Source organism: Spinacia oleracea, chromosome 5, assembly GCF_020520425.1.
Source record: "Spinacia oleracea cultivar Varoflay chromosome 5, BTI_SOV_V1, whole genome shotgun sequence".
NCBI classification, from domain to species: domain Eukaryota; kingdom Viridiplantae; phylum Streptophyta; class Magnoliopsida; order Caryophyllales; family Amaranthaceae; genus Spinacia; species Spinacia oleracea.
The window spans coordinates 100,003,629-100,025,624 of record NC_079491.1 but is presented as its reverse complement, the minus strand read 5'-3'; the positions used below and the strand labels follow the sequence as shown (position 1 = coordinate 100,025,624).

The window sequence follows — 21,996 nt, the reverse complement described above, 5'->3', positions numbered from 1 at the left end:
TGTGAAACACCCTAAAAGGAATACGTAACAAACAAAAAGAAACGGAGGGAGTAATAGGTATAGATGATCTTAACAAAGCTAATTAAGATAGGTAAGTAAATGAAATATGTAATCGATTTCTCAATTATAATAAGTATGTATTGTAATAAATGTCAAGTGTCTCTACAAAATGGAGAATAACAACTATTTATAGTAGCATAGATGATACATTTTGGACCGTATCACTGTTAGACCTGCAGGGCTATTTCTTCCGTGCTAAAGGCTTTGACTTAATCGAATTACTTGGTTGCCATTTGGACTGTCGACTCACTTGTACCCAAAACGGGGGAGCCATTTTGGGCCCTCACACAACCGATTACGATTCCAATTCTAATTTCCATTAATTGATTTTTGGTCCTAGGTAATAGGTATGCATAAAAAAAAAAGAATGGATAATATAATCATCACCGGATTTCGCCGCCCAAAAAAATGGGTTGCCAAAATTGTCTTACTAGAGAGGTGTTTGAAGTAGAAAAGTAGTTGATGGTACCTAACTACAAGACCTAACTAATCAGTAATCAGTTCCCAACGCAAAGATGTTGTCTCGGAGGTCCATTGTTGGATATTCCAATTTTCGAATGTGCGCAGGATTCCTCCTCTTCCCTCGCACTTCTTCTTCTTCACCCAATTGCAAACACAGCTCTAACCATTTCTGTTGTCATCTTCAAAAACACAAACCAACTCTTCTCAACTCCTCCCATTTTCTCTCTCCTCTTACCTCCTCCTCAACTTTCTCTTCAATGGCGTCCGCCTCACACAAACCGTTGCATTATCCGCTCTCACGCCGTGACGATTCTGTCGTCGATGATTACTTCGGCGTCCAAGTCGCCGATCCTTATCGTTGGTTAACATTTCAATTTTTTCTGCAATTCTATTTTTTTTCCCGTGTAGTTTATTTCGTCGATTTCGGTTTTGAATTTGATTTACAGTGATATTTAGGGTTTTTGGATGATTTTTCAGTGAATTCGGTTTTTTTTTTTTTGGGGTGATAATTTGGGGTTTTTATTTTTTATTTTTTATAATTGTTTTTAATGATTTAGGGTTGAAGATCCGGATTCTGAAGAAACAAAGGAGTTTGTGGAGAATCAAGTGAAGCTAACTGATTCAGTGCTTGGAGAATGCGAGACAAGAGATAAGTTTAAAGAGAAGATGACTGAGCTTTTCGATTATCCGCGGTTTTATGTTCCGTTTAAGCGTTGTGATAAGTATTTCTACTTCCATAACACTGGCCTCCAACCGCAAATTGTCCTTTATGTTCAGGTTTGTAGTCTAAGAGTTCACCATTGATAAGATAATTGTATTGTATAGTGTAACATGTGTTTTATTTTCTGATTTGATGACAGCTTCTGATGTTGTAATCTCAGTTGTGTTGCTTCACATCGAAATCGGATTAGTAAACTTTGATTATCCTAGCAGGATTTCAGGCAGCGATTTATGATTTGATTTCGTGTTAGAAGGATTTGGAATAACAAATATATCAGTAATTTAAAGAAGACAATGGCCAATGTGGGGTGGGGGGGGAGGGGGCGAAGAAACATATAAATAGGTTGAAATAGTCAAACAAGATGCAAATTGTGGGGATGGAGTGTATGGTGTAGTAATGAGATGAAATCAAGAAGGATAATGCAGTTAGGAGATGGAATCAGGTAAGACAATGCAGCCAGGAGATGAATCTAGGAAGAAGTACAAATGAACTAGAATTTCAGTGGAAAGAACTAAAACAAGCTATTTGAGAAACTTCTGTTTATATTGCTTGAAAAACTATTCTCAAAGCTAATGTCTTTGGATAGGTACACGAGGACGTAGTTGTTAATTTGTTATCAATTCTCAGCTCAATGTAAATAAAACAACGTTTTGTGAAGTTGTACCAAGTTTCGTGAACGATATGCTATTCTAGTTGGTTGACCAATACCTTGCATTAATTAAGCAAAGTATGCTATACTCGTAATTTGTAAGCCTTTTATTATGTGTAGGACTTACTGGTTGTCGAGTACATGTCATGCTGCTGCAGCAACAACAACAACAACAACAAAGCCTTAGTCACAAAATGTTTAGGGGTCGGCTAACATGAATTGTCGTAGGAGATCGTCATTGTCACCAATCAAACTAGAAAGGGGTGGGAAGTTAAAGAATAAACAAGGAAGAGGGAGAAAGTTGAATTAATGAAAGTAAGGCAAATTTGCCAAAAAAGGATATTTTATAACCCAAATTTTACGAGAAAGGACCTTATATAATCTTTTTTGTAAAATCACATCTTAATGTAAATTTTTTTTTGCGAAAGATAACCTAAGGGAAGTTTTCGGCATTGACTGAGCTTTTCCGGCCAGTGACTTGCACGTGACCAGCACCTGTGGCTTAAGTTTGGCTAAAGACACTTATTTCCCGAGTCTTGAACTTTTAAACTTGATTTTTTTCGATTTTTTCAGCTTTAGGTTTTAAAGCTTAGAATTTTGGTGGAAAATTGGTTGCAGTTAGAAAAATAAAGCCACACGTGCTTTTCACGTGCAAGTCAATGGCCGAAAAAGCTCAGTCAATGCCGGAAACATCCATTTGCTTGTTTTCGCAAAAAAAAAGTTACATTAAGGTGTGTTTTCGCAAAAAAATTACATTAAAGTGTGTTTTCACAAAAAAAGTTATATAAGGTCCTTTCTCGCAAAATTTGGGTTACAAAAGTTCCTTTTTGGTAAATTTTTCAAGGGATAATAAAAATAAGTAAATTTTAAAATAAATAAGTAAAATAAGTACATTTAAAAATAATAAAATAATAATATAAAAAAATAAAAAAATAAAAAACATAAATAAATAAGTAAAAGTAAGAAGAGTCGAAATGGAAGTTGTATAAGTCAAATGAAGTCATCAATGTATATTCTATCCCTCCACTATGTTCTATCCAACGCCATGTTTTCCTCAATCCCAAGAAAGCTCATATCGTGCGCAATCACCTTCCTCCAGGTTTTCTTAGGTCTTCCCCTACCCCTTGCAATTCTATCACCTCCTTGCAACACATTTACTTAATTAAGCTACTTTGGTCGGCAATCATAATACAACCTCAATTGTTGGTTTTTTCTCCCCTTTTAGCTGATTCAGTCTTTCTCTTCTTAGAAATGGTTTTAACACATATGTTATTAATAGTTTAGTTTGAGTCAATGTTTGCATTGTTTGGAGTTCTTGGGACCTTAGTGGTTCTGAATTGAGTCTTTCTATCTAGTTAATCTTACATATACTTTTCATTACTTCTTCCAGGATAGCCTGGATGGAAAGCCAGAGGTGCTGCTTGATCCTAATCAGCTTAGTGAGGATGGAACTGTGGCTTTGAGCACTTATTCTGTAAGCGAGGATGCCAAATATTTTGCATATGGTTTGAGTACAAGTGGGAGTGACTGGGTGACAATCAAAGTAATGAGAATTCAAGATAAAGGGGCTGAACCTGACACTCTATCCTGGGTCAGTGTATAGCATTCTAATTTTCTGTAAAGAATGTCTTTCAGTACAAGCAGGCATTGTGCTTACTTGATGTGGATTTTGTTACTGCAGGTTAAGTTTAGTGGTATTACTTGGACGCATGACAATAAAGGTTTCTTCTATAGCCGCTACCCAGCACCCAAGTGAGTCATTGTTTCTTTTGGAAAGTTGCTATTGGTTCTCCCTCTATCTCAATATAAACTTCTTAATTGGGCCATTTCTCATTACACACATATTTAGGAGAGGGAATGATGGTGGGGTTTTGAGAAGTATAGGAGAATAATAATAAATAAATAAGATAATGAGTATTGTTTATTAACTTTATTTCTTCTTAGTTAAGATTAGAGAAAGGTGGAGAGAAAAATAAGAATAAAAAAGTAAAAAGGATGGAGATAGAAAAAATATTATACTCCCTCCGACCCTTAATATTTGCAACGCTTTTCTTTTCGGACCGTCCCTTAATACTTGCATCGTTTCTATAAATGGAAGTTTTTACCAAGATTATATTATTTCTCACACTTACCTACTAAAATACCTACACCCCTACTCCATACAAAAAAGTAATTAAAAATTTCATGCCCAGCACTTACCACTCCTCATCCCTTACACATTTCCCACTAACTATATTAAAAAAATACCCCACTATCAAATAACATCCATTAAATAAATAAGTCAATTCAAGTGTCTTAAACTCCGCATCGGTCAAACCGGTGCGAGTATTAAGGGACGGAGGGAGTACTAGGTTAGATCTCGTATAACACACGGATGTTACTAAAAGTTTTTTTTTTTTGTTCCAGACTAATTTATTTAAAAGAATTTTTGATAAATGTATAATAAAATAAAGTTTTATCATAAGTTGTTTAGAATAAGAGAAAATTATTATTTATTCGAATTATAAAGTGATTAGTATAATTTTAGGAGTTTAGGGTTTCGACCAAAATGCTGAAGTTGGAAAAAAAGAAGAAAAAACTTATCACGTCGTTATTAGGTACCCGTTGTTTTTAGAATTGATCGGTAACCGTAATCGTACCTGTATCCGCTATCCAAGTTTTCGGATATGATATCTGATCCAATAACCATATTGGTTTTTAAAACCCTATTTTCTAGACCGGACATCTAATCGAGTTTCGAGTAGTTTTGTTGAACCCACTTTTTAACACTTGCTTTACATTGTAATGAAAGAAAGAAAAAAAATAGTACATTCTAGTTTGGGTATGGACATATATAACAAATACTCTCTCCGTCTCAGATTAGTTGTTACACTTTCTTTTTTCCTCCGTTCCAGATTAGTTGTTACCCTTCTAAATTAGGAATGACTCCATAATTGTTATATTGTCTCTCTCTTCCCACTAACTTTTTGTCCCCACACCCTCTCTCATTCAATTAAAAAAAATACTCCACCAACTCCTATCACATCTACTTTTCCAATAAAAAACAATTGATAACCAAACAATCACTTATCACCCAAAATTTTGTACAAAGGTAAGTGTAACGAGTAATTTGGGACGGAGGGAGTAATTTATTTATTTTTTAACTATTGTAGGCTTAGAATATTATGAATTTCTTTTTAAAATATTAAAATCATAATATTTTTATACTTGCTATTAGTAACTAACTACATACTACGTACATTAGGAAAGTAATATAATAAAAATTGTAGTTTTTTCCATTCTTAGCATAAATTCTTCAAATCAGAGTTAGTATACTTCCTCTATTCTTTTTTAGTAGACACACTTTCATTTTTGGGAAAGTTCTTTTAGCACACACTTCTTATTTTGGTAAGTTTTGTAATGTAAAATTTCCTACATGGTTAGTGTGTTACATTTCTTTATCACTTTTTCCTTAATATGTGTCCAAAATAAAGTGTGTGAACTAAAAAAGAACAGAGGAAATATTATTTTAGATTCTTACCATAATAGATGAAATCGTAATTTTTTTCATATTGGAAAAATTATTTTAAATAATCCAAGCTTTCGACGATTTTCTGTTAATAATCCAACCTATGGATTATTATCTAATATTCTAACCTTTGCACCTGATTAACTTTTATCAAACCCATGTGACAGGAGACCGGCTACGAAGGTCGACCTTTAAAATTTCTTTAATTTTTTTTTCCTGCCTCCTTCCTTTCCTTCTCCCTCCTTCGGTTTTCTCATTTTCCAGCCCACAACTCTTTCACTATTTCCCCAATTCATGAACCCAGAATCAGCACCATTTTATCTTCATCATCTTCAAACATCTACAATAGTATGGACTCGTCTCTCACCGCTCCCCCCCTTCTTTCATTCTCCTCCCAAACGGTCCCAAAAAACTACTAGAGTACTAATGGACATTAGATTAATTATATAAATCAATATTGTCATATTATAGAAGTTGGGTTTGTGTATAAACATCCAATCAAGCAATGAGAGTATGAGGCACGTAATTCAGTTATAAAACCATGCTCACATTGCTCAGCCTCTTTCGAATGAAACCCCATCAGTTAACTTAAATGGTTTTCAGTTTCTCTCTCATATTGTTATTATTCATGGCCCGATTTTTCGGGTTTCACAATCTAGGTATGGTAATGCACCATTTGATGTTCATCAGCTTGTGGGTGCTCAACAATTGGATGAGAATTTCTTGAGTGATGCTAATTCGTGTTTGGAATTTGCTAGATAATTTCCCACTCTTTTATGGTTAGCAATTTTTCACATTATTGAGTTTATTTTTCCTTTATTTTCGGAGGGTTTTTTTGTGTTTTTTTCCATGGCTGGGCAGCAAGGTGAGAGGAGGAAGGAGAAAAGAAAGAAGAAAGTTAACAAGATGTAACGAAAAAAAGGGGAAAAATATAAGCTTCTTTTTTTTAAAAATAAAATAAATTATAACGAATAATTGCATGACACGTAAATAGGTTACCTGCTGTATTGGGTTTTGCGTTGGTGACCTTACGACCTGTTGGGTGCAACTAAAGTTAATGGGTGTAAACATTGGATTATTTGATAATAATCTAAAGGTTGGATTGTTAACAGAAAATCGCTGAAAAGTTGGATTATTTAAAATAATTTTTCCTCTCATATATAGTCTATTATATAGAAGGAAAGAAAAAGAAAAACATTAAGGAAATTAGAGATTTTTGTTGTGAGGTAATAAGAAAACTGAGAGTTTTACTAACAGATAGAAGTTTTACAAAACTCTGATGTATTACTCGAATGAGTTGCTTCATGAATGAGAGAATTACATCTATTTATAGTGGTGAAAAACCACTATTGATTGTCAACTCTATTACTAGGTAAATAGACTAGGTGGTAGAAAAAAGCTTCTTGCATTAAATGGTGTTTTGGACATTCATACACCATATTTGACTCATAACACTCCCCCTTGAATGTCCATCTCGGGATGAGTATTAGTTGTCCTATTAAAACCTTGCTAGGTAAAACCTAGTGGCTTAAAGACCATAACTAGTGAAAAATACAACTTTTGTGATTATAGGCTTTCGTATACTGCCTCATTAAAAACCTTGTCAGGAAAAACCAGTGGGATAAAAACCTGATCGAAGGGAAAAAGAGTGCAGTGCATATAGTACTCCCCCTCAATTTAGTATAGCTCACGAAGACGACGCATTCCAAGTTTGTGTACCAACTGTTCAAACCTCTTTGAAGGAAGAGATTTGTTTATCTGCAAGATTGTCGCACGATGATCGTAAACATATATCTCCAAAATTGTTCATGAAGCAACTCATCCGGGTAATACATCAGAGTTTTGTAAAACTTCTATCTGTTAGTAAAACTCTCAGTTTTCGTATTACCTCACAACACGTTATCAACACCAATTTTTTTTCATCAGGTACCTGTTACTCAAATTTAGAAAAAGTGTTACATGTTCTTAAGAAAATGTTTTTGAGGAGTATGCTCTATAGTTGCCCATATTTGGGATCCTCTATATCAGAAACTCTAATCACTCGTTTCAATCATAAAAGGAGAGTTCACATTACTATCGGTCTTATGATCAACTTGGTAAAAGGAAAAATTGGTTGTGTACTATATTTAAGGCACTTGGTTGTTTTTCTTGTTCATGCATTCTTACGTACTACCTGCATGCATAGTAATATTAGCCATGCATTATCATTACATATACATACTATTCCTTTGCATGCCTACATGCATATAGGTAGACTAGACTTAAAATAAAATAATTTTTTTTTGGTAAAAACAATGTAGCCTTTATTTTCAGCTACATCTTTATTTTTGTTTTTCGAACCCACGATCTCTTAAACATACTAGGGTTCTCGGACCATTACGGCTTGCATCCCAGGGGATATCTTTTTACAATTTTAAATCTGTATATCCATTATTTCTTTTCAAATCCACACTGACATTTTTTTTTGGTAGTAAGTAATAAAATTATTAACCTCTTCAGACTATAATATACCAGTTTATTGTAACAAATTGTATAATGCAATCATGATTTATCCCCTATAAAAGGGGGAATACCCGTCCCATTTTCACCACACAACATCTTATCTCCTTCTTACCTTTTATCCAAAATCACACAATTTTTTCCTCTAATTTTCCCAACCCTCCACACGTCTTCACCTTCGAGGAAGATTTAAGAAAATTAAAACAATATTTTGTTTTAATGATGGCCTTAGTAGTCCTTCTTATGGCATTAATGATTTTCATAATTTTCAACAAATGAAGATCTCCATTTTTTTGTTTATTTTCCGGCAAGTAAGAACAAAATGCATAATTTTTGTAGTACTTCATTTTCCATTTTGATGTATTTATTGCATTTTGTTGCATTTTAATTTTAATTTTTTTTTTTAACCATATGTATAATATTATTATTAATGTTATCATTATTTTCGCTTTTAATTAACGTTATTATCATGACTTATTTGATTTATTCATGTGTGATTCATAATAATAAACTAAGGGGGAGAAGAAAACATAAAATTTTAATAGTTAATTATTATGAATATGATTAATCAATTATAATGTTGATTACTAAGTTTAATGATTATTTGATTGTAGTTAAAATGGGAGATTTGATGAAAAGACAATTTAATGTGCTAGACTTGTCTGGGCACAATTTTCTGGAATGGACTGTTGATGCACAGATGAGCTTGAAGGCCCAAGGACTGGATCATACCATAAAAGATATAATGGTTCCAGGCACCACAGAAATCAAAACTGCCACCGAGCAGGAAAAGGCCAAAGCTACCGTTCTCATAAGGCATCATTTACATGATAGCCTGAAAACTGAATATCTGATGGTGGAGAATCCCAAAGAGTTGTGGGATAGCCTTAAAGAAAGATATGGACACCATAAAAGGGTGCTCCTGCCAAAGGCTCAATTTGACTGGACCAATCTGAGGTTCCAGGATTTTAAATGTGTTGGTGAATATAATTCTACGTTATTCAAAATTGTATCATTGCTGAGATACTATGATCAAGCGGTCACATAAGATCAAATGATAGAGAAAACCCTCTCCACCTTTCATGCGAATAATATTTTATTGCAACAGCAATACCGAGAGAGAGGCTTTAAGAGATATTCTGAGCTGATTTCTCTATTATTGGATGCTGAACAGAATAACGGTCTTCTGTTAAAGAACCATAATCTTAGACCAACTGGGTCTATGACATTCAATAAAGCGAATGCCGTTGAAAGCTCAAACCCACTTGAGGCAAATGTTGCCCATAGAGGTGGACGTGGAAGATTTAACCACCGCGGTAGAGGACGCGGAAACCGACGTGGTCGTGGTCATGGCACGGGTTATCTGGGCCCTAGAAATAATAATCACAAAGGGCATCAACAAGGAAATCAAAAGCACACCCCCTCAAAAGAGAAAGACACATGTTTTAGATGTGGCATGACTGGCCATTGGGGGAAAACATGCCGTACTGCAAAACATTTGGTAGATCTGTACCAAACCTCCATAAAAGGCAAAGGAAAAGTTGCCGAGGCAAATCATGTAGATGAGGAAAATCCCTCAGGGCCAAGCTTTGATGTATTTGATTTCTTCAATGATAACCCTGACAATGGCAATGATCTGATATTTGGGGATAATAGTAACATATAAATACCCCATCTAAACTATGTCATGTATCGTTTTTATGTATTTTTCTTATGTATTTTTCGATTACCTTGTTATGAATTTCTAATTTTCATGAATAAAGTATTTTGTTATAATCGTTTCTCTAAACTAATTGCATATTTATTTATGAAGATATGAATCTACCTGAAGTTGGTTCCAAGTACCAATGTCTTCTGGACAATGCAGCAACACATACTATCTTAAAAGATAGGAATTATTTTTCAAAACTAACAATGTACCAAGCAAATGTCAATACAACTTTCGGGACAACAAAGGTAATAGAAGGATCTGGAAAAGCATGCATTGTGCTCACAAATGGAACAAAATTGATTATTAATGACGTTTTATATTTGAGTAAATCTCGAAGAAATCTCTTAAGTTTCAAAGATGTGCGTCAAAATTGATATCATCTAGAAACAATGACAGTGGATCTAAAAAAGAATATTTATGCCTCACGGCAGAAAAATGTGGCAAGAAACATATTTATGAGAAATTGCCAGCATACTCTTTAGGGCTATATCGTATGGATATACGGCCAATTGAAATAAATATGATATCTAACAAGAAGTTAGATGACAAGAATTTGCTCACATTATGGCATGACCGTTTCGGTCATCCTGGAACAAGAATGATGCACAAGATTGTAGCAAATTCAATCGGGCATTCAATAAGGAATGTTAAAATACCCCGATCAAATGAACTGACATGCTTTGCATGCTCTCTTGGCAAACTGATTATAAGGCCATCCAAAAACAAAATCGCTGTTGAATCTCCATCATTTTTAGAAAGAATTCAGGGAGATATCTGCGGGCCAATTAATCCTGCAAGTGGACCATTCCGATATTTTATGGTATTGATCGATGCTTCAACACGATGGTCACATGTGAGTCTCTTGTCAAGTAGAAATGTTGCATTTGCAATTCTATTTGCCCAGATCACCAAATTACGAAATCAATTCCCAGACCACACAATAAAGAAAATAAGACTCGACAATGCTGGGGAATTTACATCCCAAAATTTTAACGATTATTGCATGTCGATTGGAATTGTTGTTGAACATCCAGTGGCTCATGTACATACACAAAAAATGGTCTCGCTGAGTCACTGATCAAGAGGCTACAATGGATTGCAAGACCATTGTTAATGCGATCAAAATTACCATCATCTGCTTGGGGCCATGCTATTTTACACGCGGCAGCGTTAATAAGATTGAGACCGACAGCTTATCATGAGTTCTCACCTCTACAGTTGGTATATGGCCGAGAACCAAATGTCTCACATCTAAAAATATTTGGTTGTGCCGTGTATGTTCCCATTGCTCCACCCCAACGCACAAAAATGGGTCCACAAAGAAGGCTGAGAATTTATGTTGGGTATGAGTCCCCATCCATAATTAGATACCTTGAGCCAATGACTGGCGATTTATTTAAGGCAAGGTTTGCTGACTGTCATTTTAATGAGTCAGTATTCCCAGCCTTAGGGGGAGAGAAAGTGGACCCACGGAAAAAGGAGATTGAAATCAATGGAATGCAACACAACTGTCAATATTTGTTCCACGAACAAATTCATGTGAACAAGAAGTCGAGAAAATTATTCATTTACAAAGTGTTACAAATCAATTGCCTGATGCATTCACGGACACAAAGAAGGCGACAAAGTCACATATACCAGCAGAGAATGCACCTGCACGCATTGAAATTCCCACTGATAATAAGGCCATTGAAAATGAGTCTATGGCACGACGAAAACGTGGAAGGCCATTTGGTTCAAAAGATTCTAAGCCAAGAAAAGTAAAGAGGCCCGATGGAGTAACAAATGAAATCAATATTGATCCTCCAAAAGAAGGTCATGAAAGACCAGATGAAGAGGAAAATAAAGATAGAGATGATCCTCCTAAAGAGGAGGAAGAAAATCATAAAAAAGTCGACAACGATGAAATTTCAATTAACTATGTTTCAACCAAGAAACATTATAACCGTAAAAATGTTATCGTTGATCAAATATTTTCTTACTCGATTGCAATTGAATTGATATCTGATAATGATGACCCTGAACCAAAAACAGTGGATGAATGTCGTCGCAGACATGATTGGCCAAAATGGAAAGAGGCAATTCAGGCAGAACTAAAATCCCTTGAATAACGAGAAGTTTTTGGGAAAATATCCACTACACCAAAGGGTGTAAAACCTGTCGGACACAAATGGGTATTCGTGAGAAAAAGAAATGAGAACAATAAGGTCACAAGATACAAGGCAAGGCTAGTTGCCCAAGGTTTTTCTCAAAAAGCAGGGATTGATTATGAAGAGACATATTCTCTAGTAGTTGACGCAACTACACTAAGAGTTCTGGTAAGTTTGACAGTTCGAAAGAACTGCAAATGCGATTAATGGACGTTGTGACCGCACATTTGTATGGGTCACTTGATGCAGACATTTATATGAAAGTCCCTGAAGGACTAAAATTACCAGAAAACCACAAGCATAAAGAAATGTTTTCTATAAAGGTGAGAAGGTCACTTTATGGGCTAAAACAATCTGGAAGGATGTGGTACAATCGTCTTAGTGAATACCTTGTGAAAGAAGGATTCAAAAACAACCAAATCAGTCCTTGTGTTTTCATTAAGCGATCCCAGTCAGGATTCGCTATCATTGCAGTATATGTGGATGATCTAAATATTATTGGAACTCCAAGAGAGCTTGAGCAAACTGCAAAATACTTGATGAAAGAATTTAAGATGAAAGATCTTGGAAAAACCAGATTTTGTCTTGGACTACAAATTGAACACTTGAAAGAAGGAATTTTTGTCCATCAATCAAATTACACAGAAAGGATTTTGAAACGCTTTTACATGGACAAAGCACATCCAATGAATTCCCCTATGGTCGTTCGATCTTTGAATATGAAAGATGACCCATTCAGACCTCGAGATGAAAATGAAGAAATTTTTATTCCTGAAGTACCTTACCTAAGTGCAATTGACGCTTTAATGTATTTAGCTAATAATACTAGACCCGATATTGCTTTTTCCGTGAACTTGTTATCCAGGTATAGCAATTCGCCAACAAAGAGACATTGAAATGGAATAAGACATTTATTCTGTTATCTACGAGGAAAACCGGATCTTGGTCTACTCTACCAACCAAGAAAAGATACTACTCTTATTGGATATGCAGATGCCGGATACTTGTCGGATCCACAAAAGGCCAAATCACAAATTGGATATTTGACTCATAACAATTTTAAATTTTTTGTAACTGAAATAAATATTTTTAAATAAAAATTAAGGACGCATGTCATTCTTGGTGTCTTTTAGTATATAGTTATTGATCTAGTGAACCCCTCAGCCAAGGGGATAATGGAAAGTTTAGTGTGGGAAAGTATATAGCGAGAAATAGGGAGTTTATTACTGGACGAAGGGAGTACATCTGAAACATAAAGTCATAGAGGGTCCGGACTCTATCTGAAGTGTAACATCTTGATTTTAACATTTTGAGACAAGAAACTGTTTTTGAATCAGTTGGAATTGTTTTTGGATCAGTTGGAATTGTTTTTGGATCAGTTGGCTTCATGGCTGAGATTACTCAGAGAATCTAGAATAAGTTTTAGATCATGTTAATCTTGCTATTATTTAGGCAGTCATCACAAATGGCCGTGAAATTCTTTGTAAAGACAGGGGCTTAGGGCTATCCTAGTGTAGGACTTATCCAGCCAAGGGAGAATCTTAACGGCTCGTTTGGTAGCCGGTCATAAATGATGTCAATGAGAACAAATTTGTATGTAAATTTGTAAGGAAAATCAATATACATTCCCATGGCAATGCTACTTCACTCAGAATTATCTATGTTTTTCTTCATAAATTTCCATTACCATCTATTACCATTTGGGGAGTGGTATTGGATGAGAATGCAAATTTATGAAGAAAAACACAAAGTTTGAGATAATGTTTCATTACCATGGACATCATGATGTTCTTTTTCTTGCCAACTAACACTTAGATTTATTCCCATTCCCATCATTTATTATCAGCTACCAAACGGGCGTAAGGGGTTTAATTTTCCGCAGTTTCCATATAAAATCTTTCCCTCTGATTAGAAATGACAATCATGCATACTGTTTGGGATGTCCAAACAACATTGTCATGTTTCTCAAATTGCCTTTACTTAATAAGTGATGGGATATGTTACAGAGATGTTTCATTTCATGTAAAGTACCCGTTTTGGATTATCGAAGACTTCAACATGGGTAAAGACGTTTCAACATTCAACACTTTATTTTGGACCAAAACTATGGAAACTTTTAAGTCAACAATTATTTAGGTAACCCTGAGGTGTTGCAAAATATTTAAACTTTTATTTTTTAATATAACTGAGATAACTATGAGGTGATGATTTTTTTATCCCAAATGTCCTTAATGATGGCGGAAGTGCAACAACAACAGAAAAACTAAACTATATATTTAATGCCAAAATCCAATACCGAAAATCTCATAATCTCAAAGAGTTCCAAAATCCAATACTGAATATAACCAACGTCGCAACTTTCCGCCACAGTTTGCTGCTTCCTAACTACCCAAGCCTGTGTGTCTCTATCACACTTTCCTTTGGACCCTTTCTCTCTGCCCTTTCCCTATCCTACCACCTCCTTGAACCACCACTTCCTCTCTCCCCTCAACCTAACCCCTCCACACCATGATACCAGTCCATTTAGCTCTCTGCCCACTTTGGTAAAATTTAGGCATACCAACTTCCATTTTTTTGACAGTCATGCCTTCAAAGGCACAACCGCACATCATAATTTTAACTTCAATGATTGTTGGGATCAATAAGAATTTATTCTCATCAAATTCCTTTTTTGTAGGCTCATTGGAATTATATATTCTATTTGAAATTTGGAAAACGGCACTAAATGGACCGTTAAAAAAATGAAGAAAATTGGATATAAAATGGAAGAATTACCGATTTGTAGAAGATGGTGGAATTGGAATATTAGAAAAGGAAAAAGGAGAAATGGTCAATGCCTCCAAGTTATTGGTGTTCGAAAATAGAGTTGTAAAATGAGAGGAGAGGGTTATGAGGAGGGCGAGAGTGGTGATAGCAAGTTGCAAGGATGGTGGGGATGGCAGAGCCGTACAGGGGAGATAGGTCGGAGGGTAAAGGAGAGAGTTTGGACGAAAGAGAACTAAGACAGAGAAGGGAATCTGGAGAGCCTGGAAAATGACTAGAAGACCTTCTCGGCTTCTCTTAGGGAATTCCCTCTCTCTGCCCTTTACAATTGTAGTGGTGGGTGGGGGCGAAGGGGGGGGGGGGGGGGGGGGGGGGGGGGGAAGGGGGCAGTTGGCAGGGTAAGGTTGACTTATTTTTCTTTTATTTGAAACACTAACCATGTAATTCCGTTATCATTTTTCTTTCATCGTATAACCTTAGAGATATGTTATCATTTTTCTTTCATCGTATAACTTTGAATCTCTGGTGCAGTGAAGGGCAAACATCAGATGCTGGAACCGAGACAAATTCTAACCTTAACCAAGAGCTGTGCTATCATGTTCTTGGAACTGACCAGTCTGAGGATATTGTGTGTTGGAGAGACCCTGAGAACCCGAAACACTTATTTGGGGCCGAAGTGACAGATGATGGAAAGGTAATTGCTGCTCTATGACAACTTAGCACTATCTTTGTACTTACTCTTTTTTGTTACAATATGCAAATAACTTGAAATAACCCGCTTCTTGCGGGAGCCTCTTTGAGGCAATGGGGTAATCATAATGACAATAATAATGATGCAAATAGCTTGAGATATCAGGTATTTTGCATTTGGATATCATCGATACATTTGTTTTGGAAATGTTCAACTTTTGATCACGTCTTCTTTCTCTTCTTTCAGTATCTTCTTCTATCTACTTCAGAGAGCTGTGAAGTAGTGAATAAATTGTACTATTTAGATTTAACAACACTGCCTGATGGGATTGATGGTTTTCGTGAGGGAAAAGACTTGCTCCCTTTCACAAAGCTCATTGATACGTTCGATGCGGCTTACAACACTGTTGCTAATGATGATACAGTATTTATTTTTCGAACTAATAAGGAGGCTCCGAGGTATAAGTTAGTTCGCGTTGATTTGAAGGCCCCGGGAGTATGGACTGATGTCATTCCGCAGTCTGAGAAGGATGTGCTTGAATCAGCCTGGGCTGTCAATGGAAACCATCTTCTTGTCTGTTACTTAACTGATGTGAAGCATGTCCTTGAGGTTAGAGATCTTCAAACCGGTTCTCTATTGCATAACTTACCCTTTGACATTGGATCAGTCGATGACATCTCTGCAAGGAGAAAAGACAGTGTGGTGTTTTTTAGGATTACAAGCTTCCTGTCTCCAGGCATAATTTACCATTGTGACTTAAAATCTGATGTTCCAGAATTGAAGATATTCAGAGAAATTGTTGTCCCTAAATTTGATCGTGATGAGTTTCAGGTTGATCAGGTATATTCTCTTACTCCTGTTGTCTGTATATTACGGAGTATATTTTTTGATCATGTTAAGTAATGTTAAGCCGTTCTCTGTTTGTTTCTTCTTTTGTTGTGCTTGCTTTTTCTCACGACTTTGGCGTTTCCAATTAGTTTTGAAATATTGTCAGTCATGTACATGCTTTGTAAGTTTAAGACAACAGAGATAATATACCTTGATGTGAAGTTCGTTATGTATATGTCTGTCTAAATCTATTGTGACACCTGATCTTATTTATGATCAAGGAGTTCTCTGAATCAAAGCTGAAAACATATGATAAAGTGATTTTAAAAATGACTCTAGACAATAGGGCACTAATGTGTGCAAGTCATTGCTAAATGTTGTCCCTGAGTTCATTGCTAATTAGTAACTTGCTTCTTTCATGTACCACCTCTGTAGACGAGAAATGTGAAAGAAAAAGAGCCAACTGTATATCACAGCACGTTTTGGAATCAAATGAATCTTTGTAGTTTGTTGGACGGTTCAGCCAAATGAATTGTTGAATAGAATAGAGATCAACAAACGTAACATATCTTCACATATATGGAGTATGTCTTTGTTTCTACTTTATGAATATGATGATTTTGGGTATTTTCTTATAGAGCATGTGTTTTTATATATTAGGAGTATTTCTTTCCTTTCTAGAATCATAACCCCAATTAGTAAAGGAACTTGAGGAACTTCCTAGTTACTAACTTTCTTGCTGATTTGTTTTGTTTTTATAGTGTCTAAGAAATAGAATCGTGTTGACTGTCGAAGTATCAACTAGAAGTTTGATTAAAAAAAAAACAATCTTTTGAACAAGTTTCTCCTTTTTTCCTGGGCGGGAATCTCTTTCATGCGATGTATTTGAATGTCAATTTCATTAGATATACGTGATGTCAAATTTCTGTATTTTTTGGTGGTGTATTTTTTTTCATTATACTTCGTCCTTTGACTGTATTCATGTTCAAATTCTGGAAATATAAATCAGTCTGCAGATGAGTAACTGTGAATACTGTGTTGGAAGTGGTAGCCTTTGTTTGTAAAATGTTCAAAATCTATAAACTTCCAGAATTGTGTGCCCCCTATGTCAATTTTTTAAAAACTATTTAATGGTTTTTCTAGTTTGCTGTCACCTTTTATCCTCTATCAATACATGCTGTTCCTGCCACCCTCACCCCCCTCTTTGGGTGTGTGACTGTGTGAATGGTGTGTTTAGGACTTTAGGTGCACAAGGTTTCTGTTTCACTATTTTCATCTTCTTTCCCATCTGCCATCAGGTTTTTGTTTCCAGTAAAGATGGTACTAAGGTACCAATGTTCATAGTTGCAAGAAAGGGAATTGTTTTGGATGGATCACATCCATGTTTATTATACGGTTATGGTGGATTTAACATAAGCATCACACCATCCTTTGGTGTCAGTCGCATTGTTCTCTTAAAGCACCTTGGTGCCGTTTTTTGCATTGCTAATATCCGTGGTGGTGGTGAATATGGAGAAGAATGGCATAAGGCAGGATCCATCTCAAAGAAGCAGAACTGCTTTGATGACTTCATTTCTGCTGGTGAGTTTCTTGTTTCCAATGGTTATACCCAGCCAAAAAAGCTGTGTATAGAAGGTGGAAGTAATGGTGGGCTTCTTGTTGGTGCTTGTATTAATCAGGTATCTGCTAGCGTCTTGCACTTCTATTTTATTTCGAATATTTCACCCCTAGAAGTTATTAACTCATAGCATTCTCCTATGGTCGTTGTGGATGTAGAGACCTGACATCTTTGGTTGTGCTCTGGCTCATGTTGGTGTTATGGACATGCTTCGATTCCATAAATTTACTATTGGTGAGGAAGCATTGTTGTAGTAGAAGTGGTTCTTTCTTACAATTGGTATACTTTGCTGATACATAATTCTTTTTCCAGGTCATGCCTGGACATCGGATTATGGTTCCTCTGATAAAGAAGATGAATTCCACTGGCTAATAAAGTAAGTAATATCATATCTTCAAGATTGGTTGTTGAGTGTATAAATATTATGCTCTAGTTTTGAAACTACTCAAATTTACAAGGTACTGAATACTTTGTCGTGTACTGCTTGTTCTATTTTTATGAAATTTGAGAAACTTACCTCTTACACCTTTGATTTTGCAAAGAAAATATGTTTTTTGTTGCTAATCTCTTTGCTCATAATCTTTACCTTGGTGTAGTTTGCCTTTGTTTAATTTATGCAAAAGCTAAAACATCCTCGTACACACTATAGAACAGCAAGAACAATATTAGAGCCTTAATCCCAAAAGGTTAGGCTCAGTTATGGATCTAGATGTCATTACTCTTATTTGCCTATGTGAATCTTTCTCCTCCACAAACTCTATCCAATGCGAGTGTGTGATGATGTGTCCCTTCTCCAATGTAATTATTCCAGTATTTCAGCTTCTAAATCTATATGCGTGATGATTTGCATAAAGTCTTGCAAGAATTTTAGGCTTTTTAAGTGATACTCCCATTGAATATGTTAGATGATTTCAACATGTCGTGTCCAACATGGCAAGCGTACTAGGTGACTCTGTCAAAATAAGGAACAATATTATGTAGTGCTTTTTTTGGCAGAGAGCCAGAGAGTACATATATGTTAGGTGATACTCACCTGTTTCTATATTCAGCGGTTCAGCAATAGTACTTGAGTTTCTCTGTAAAAAAATTGTCATTATTCAGTCCATGTAATCTGTTAATACAAGGAGACCATGGTTGATAAAAAGGATCGTCCTAGAGGGGCCGCTCTGACGAAGAAAGTGCAACGCTCATCAGTGGATTCAACTATTCACCCAATGTGTTTACAATGTTGTACGGGAAACTCTCTTTTCCAGTAGATGGCTGTCCTTGGATGCTGAAGATTGATATTTGAACATTTGATGACTCAGATCCACTTCTTTTTCCTTTAAGTTTCCTACACTGAGTATAGAGTGTTCTTGCTTACAGGTACTCGCCTCTACACAATGTTAGGAGACCATGGGAGCTATCATCTGATCGAACTGCACAGTACCCATCTACCATGTTATTGACAGCTGACCATGATGACCGTGTGGTGCCTTTGCACTCACTTAAATTTCTGGCTGTAAGTTCTCTTGAACTATTACTTCGTACTTGCAACTACTATTACATGAAAGTAAACGTTAGTGCATCAACTCGTTCACATCAACACTGCTTCACTGCATGCTTTTTCTTGTCACTAATTGATATCATGCAAAATGCCTTTCCTTTCCTAAAATATGTATTATATTGCAGACATTGCAACATGTTCTTTGCACAAGCTTGGAGAATAGCCCTCAAAAGAATCCAATTGTTGGTAGAATTGAGTGCAAGGCTGGTCATGGAGCAGGACGCCCAACTCAAAAGATGGTTGGTACCCTTTAATGTGATTTCTTATTGAAAACGTCAGGTATAACCTAACCTATGCTTTGCAACCTTTTGTAGATTGATGAGGCAGCAGATCGTTATGGCTTTATGGCTAAGATGGTAAATGCTTCGTGGACTGACTAAAAATTGCTACTCAAAAGTGAAGGCGTGATTCTGAGTCAGTACCAGGTACTAGTTGGTGCTTGCATAAATCAGGTACTCAGTTTTACCTAATAGTATACTTCGTATAATATATGAAACTCTTTTTCAAAACTATATTACTCGTAAATTGGGAGTAATTAATAACTAATAGCCTGTTTTTCCTAATATAATTGAGGTAGAGTCCAGATCTTTTCGGTTGTGGTTTGGCTCATGTTGGTGTCATGAACATGCTTCGATTTCACAAATTTACTATAGGTAAGTTGTCAATTGAAGTCAATACACTTGATTTCTCAAAATATGTTTATACTGATCAATGTTCCATGTATATAGGGCATGCTTGGACTGCGAATTTTGGTTGTTCAGATAAAGAGGAAGATTTTAAGTCGATAATTGAGTTATTAACCATCTGAACTTAAGTACTGTAATAACTACTACTTAGTTAGAAATGGATTGATTTGAGATGATCAATGTTGATCGAATTGGGAATCAGTTCTCAGTACCTGATTTTTATTGATCTGAACTGTTTCTTTTAGCTATGATAGAAACCTTTTGACACTGTTTTGGCTGAAATGAATATGCTTTAGATATTCACCGCCTCATAATGTTAGAAGGCCATGGGAAAACTCTTTTGGGAGATACATACAGTATCCGGCAACCATGATACTGACGGCTGATCATGATGACCGCGTTTTACCATTGCACTCGCTTAAGTTGCTAGCAGTAAGTATATGCTTACTTGTATCCTTAGGGTGCTGGCCTCTTAATTCATTTAAAACCTCTGCTTGGAAGAGTTTCTCAATAGTTAAATTTCTTATTCGATCTCTTGTTAATAATGCAGACTGCAATATACACTTTGTACAAGCGTAAGAAGGAGTCCGCATATTAATATTATTGTGGGGCGGATTAAATGCAAGGCTGACTTTGGATGTGAAAGGAGGTAAGCATCAAATTGTATAATTTCTCCACTTAAATTCCTTAAAACATTATAACTTCAATAAAGTGTTAGAAATGATTAATCTTTGAATTGGAAATGATCTCCATTATCTCCTATATTGCACAAAACTCTCATAGATGTTGGATATTTTATTTCTAGAAGCTTAAAAAGCTAAGTAAACTTAGGGTGTTACCTCTTGTGTAATCTATACTGATATTAAAAACCGTTGTTAAGAATGCAAGATTTGAGCCTATAGCCCTTTTAAGTTTGTGTTTCAACATGAAAGACTTGAGCGTTGAGCTACATCATTTTATATGTTCATGATACATAAAAGATCAGATGACTAACTCATATTTGTTGCAGATTGATATGATGAAGCTGCTGACAGGTATAGTTTCATCGTTAAGACGTTGGATGCTGCACGGAATGACTAGTTTTATGTCCCTCAACATTGACTAGCAAATTTAAATATTATCTTGAGTTCGAGTGGGAATCATTCAACACTTCTAGCTACTTCGCCTATGGTCACGTGTCACTATAACGGTTCCTTCTGATCCTAGAATAGAAAACGCTGGGAGAATGGATAGGTGATTACATGAAGCTAAAAGGTGGTTCCAAAGAAAGAGGAGATGTCGATCTACAACTACAGTTTCGCCTTACTTTAAATAGATTTTTGTACATAACTTATTTATCACGTTCGTCAGTGGATTCAGGGTCTGTTTCAGTGAATATCCTCTTTTCTGCACCATAAGTCAGTTTGCGATATTTTGACATTCACAATTGTTAATCTTAATTGTCAGTATATTTAATCATAAATTTATAAGAATTATTAAAAGTTTATATTTTGAAAATATACATGGATAGTTTAAATTCAACAACGTTTGTACGTAGTTTATACATATGATAAAAGAAATCATGGTCAAAGTTACAATATAGATAGCGTAGAAGTCAAAATAGCATGTGTTGCTAATGAAAGAAAAGGGAGAAAGTATGAGTGTGTGGACATTTTGGGTGTCTTTTAATTAGACAAACAATAAAGATTGCGATGAAACAATCTTTGAGCAACATGATAGGGCCTATTGCAATGATGAATGGAGAACTTGTTTTCGATCTTCCTCTCTGATCATGGCCTAATAATGATTGATCTTAGCCCTAAGACCCGTGGTCTAAAAAGACCATATAGGTTGGAAGCTTGGGCCTTGATTATGGACCCGCTGGTTTGAATTAATGAGGAGGAATGAATGGAAAAAAAGAAATGCAGGGGTCCAAACTTTTCGTTATTCAACAAAAACTCCAACATGTTAGAACAAGGATGTGTGCGTGGGGTATGGTCGTATGGAGTATAAGAGAATACAAGTATTTCAAGAAAAGGTTGGGGGACATCCAAGAAGATATTTCAACTATTAAAGAGGCTCTCCAAGCAATTTCGGCAAATGTTCAATGGTTTTATTAGAAACA

General features: G+C 35.7%; 2 protein-coding genes across 12 annotated transcripts; both read left to right on the top strand.

The window, feature by feature from the left end:
• The first annotated feature begins 456 nt into the window (after positions 1–456).
• LOC110790612 (uncharacterized) lies at positions 457–21,391 on the top strand. 11 transcript variants are annotated; one of them, XM_056828683.1, is made up of 16 exons: positions 458–883; positions 1,080–1,299; positions 3,283–3,483; positions 3,574–3,644; positions 15,055–15,217; positions 15,461–16,054; positions 17,341–17,721; positions 17,819–17,894; positions 17,973–18,036; positions 19,026–19,161; positions 19,332–19,445; positions 19,521–19,631; positions 19,784–19,859; positions 20,189–20,324; positions 20,443–20,541; positions 20,902–21,391. In XM_056828683.1, exons 1-12 carry the CDS (start codon positions 576–578, stop codon positions 19,584–19,586), a joined length of 2,394 nt encoding a protein of 797 aa, XP_056684661.1. In that variant the 5' UTR covers positions 458–575; the 3' UTR covers positions 19,587–19,631; positions 19,784–19,859; positions 20,189–20,324; positions 20,443–20,541; positions 20,902–21,391. The 11 variants fall into 11 exon arrangements, with proteins under 11 accessions (XP_056684662.1, XP_056684663.1, XP_021851097.2 ...); XM_056828682.1 differs by having other exon boundaries at positions 19,935–20,324; XM_021995402.2 differs by having other exon boundaries at positions 19,521–19,658.
• Positions 7,084–9,675, top strand: LOC130460901 (uncharacterized). The gene is made up of 2 exons (XM_056828688.1): positions 7,084–7,226; positions 8,514–9,675. The coding sequence occupies exon 2, from the start codon at positions 8,954–8,956 to the stop codon at positions 9,563–9,565; it is 612 nt and encodes a 203-aa protein (XP_056684666.1). The 5' UTR covers positions 7,084–7,226; positions 8,514–8,953; the 3' UTR covers positions 9,566–9,675.
• Positions 21,392–21,996: the final 605 nt, after the last annotated feature.

Coding starts and splice junctions, on each gene's coding strand:
- LOC110790612 (XM_056828683.1), top strand. CDS start 576: ATGTTGTCTCGGAGGTCCATTGTTGGATATTCCAATTTTCGAATGTGC. Junction 884..1,079: donor GTCGCCGATCCTTATCGTTG/GTTAACATTTCA, acceptor TTAATGATTTAG/GGTTGAAGATCCGGATTCTG. Junction 18,037..19,025: donor GAATTCCACTGGCTAATAAA/GTAAGTAATATC, acceptor TCTTGCTTACAG/GTACTCGCCTCTACACAATG.
- LOC130460901 (XM_056828688.1), top strand. CDS start 8,954: ATGATAGAGAAAACCCTCTCCACCTTTCATGCGAATAATATTTTATTG.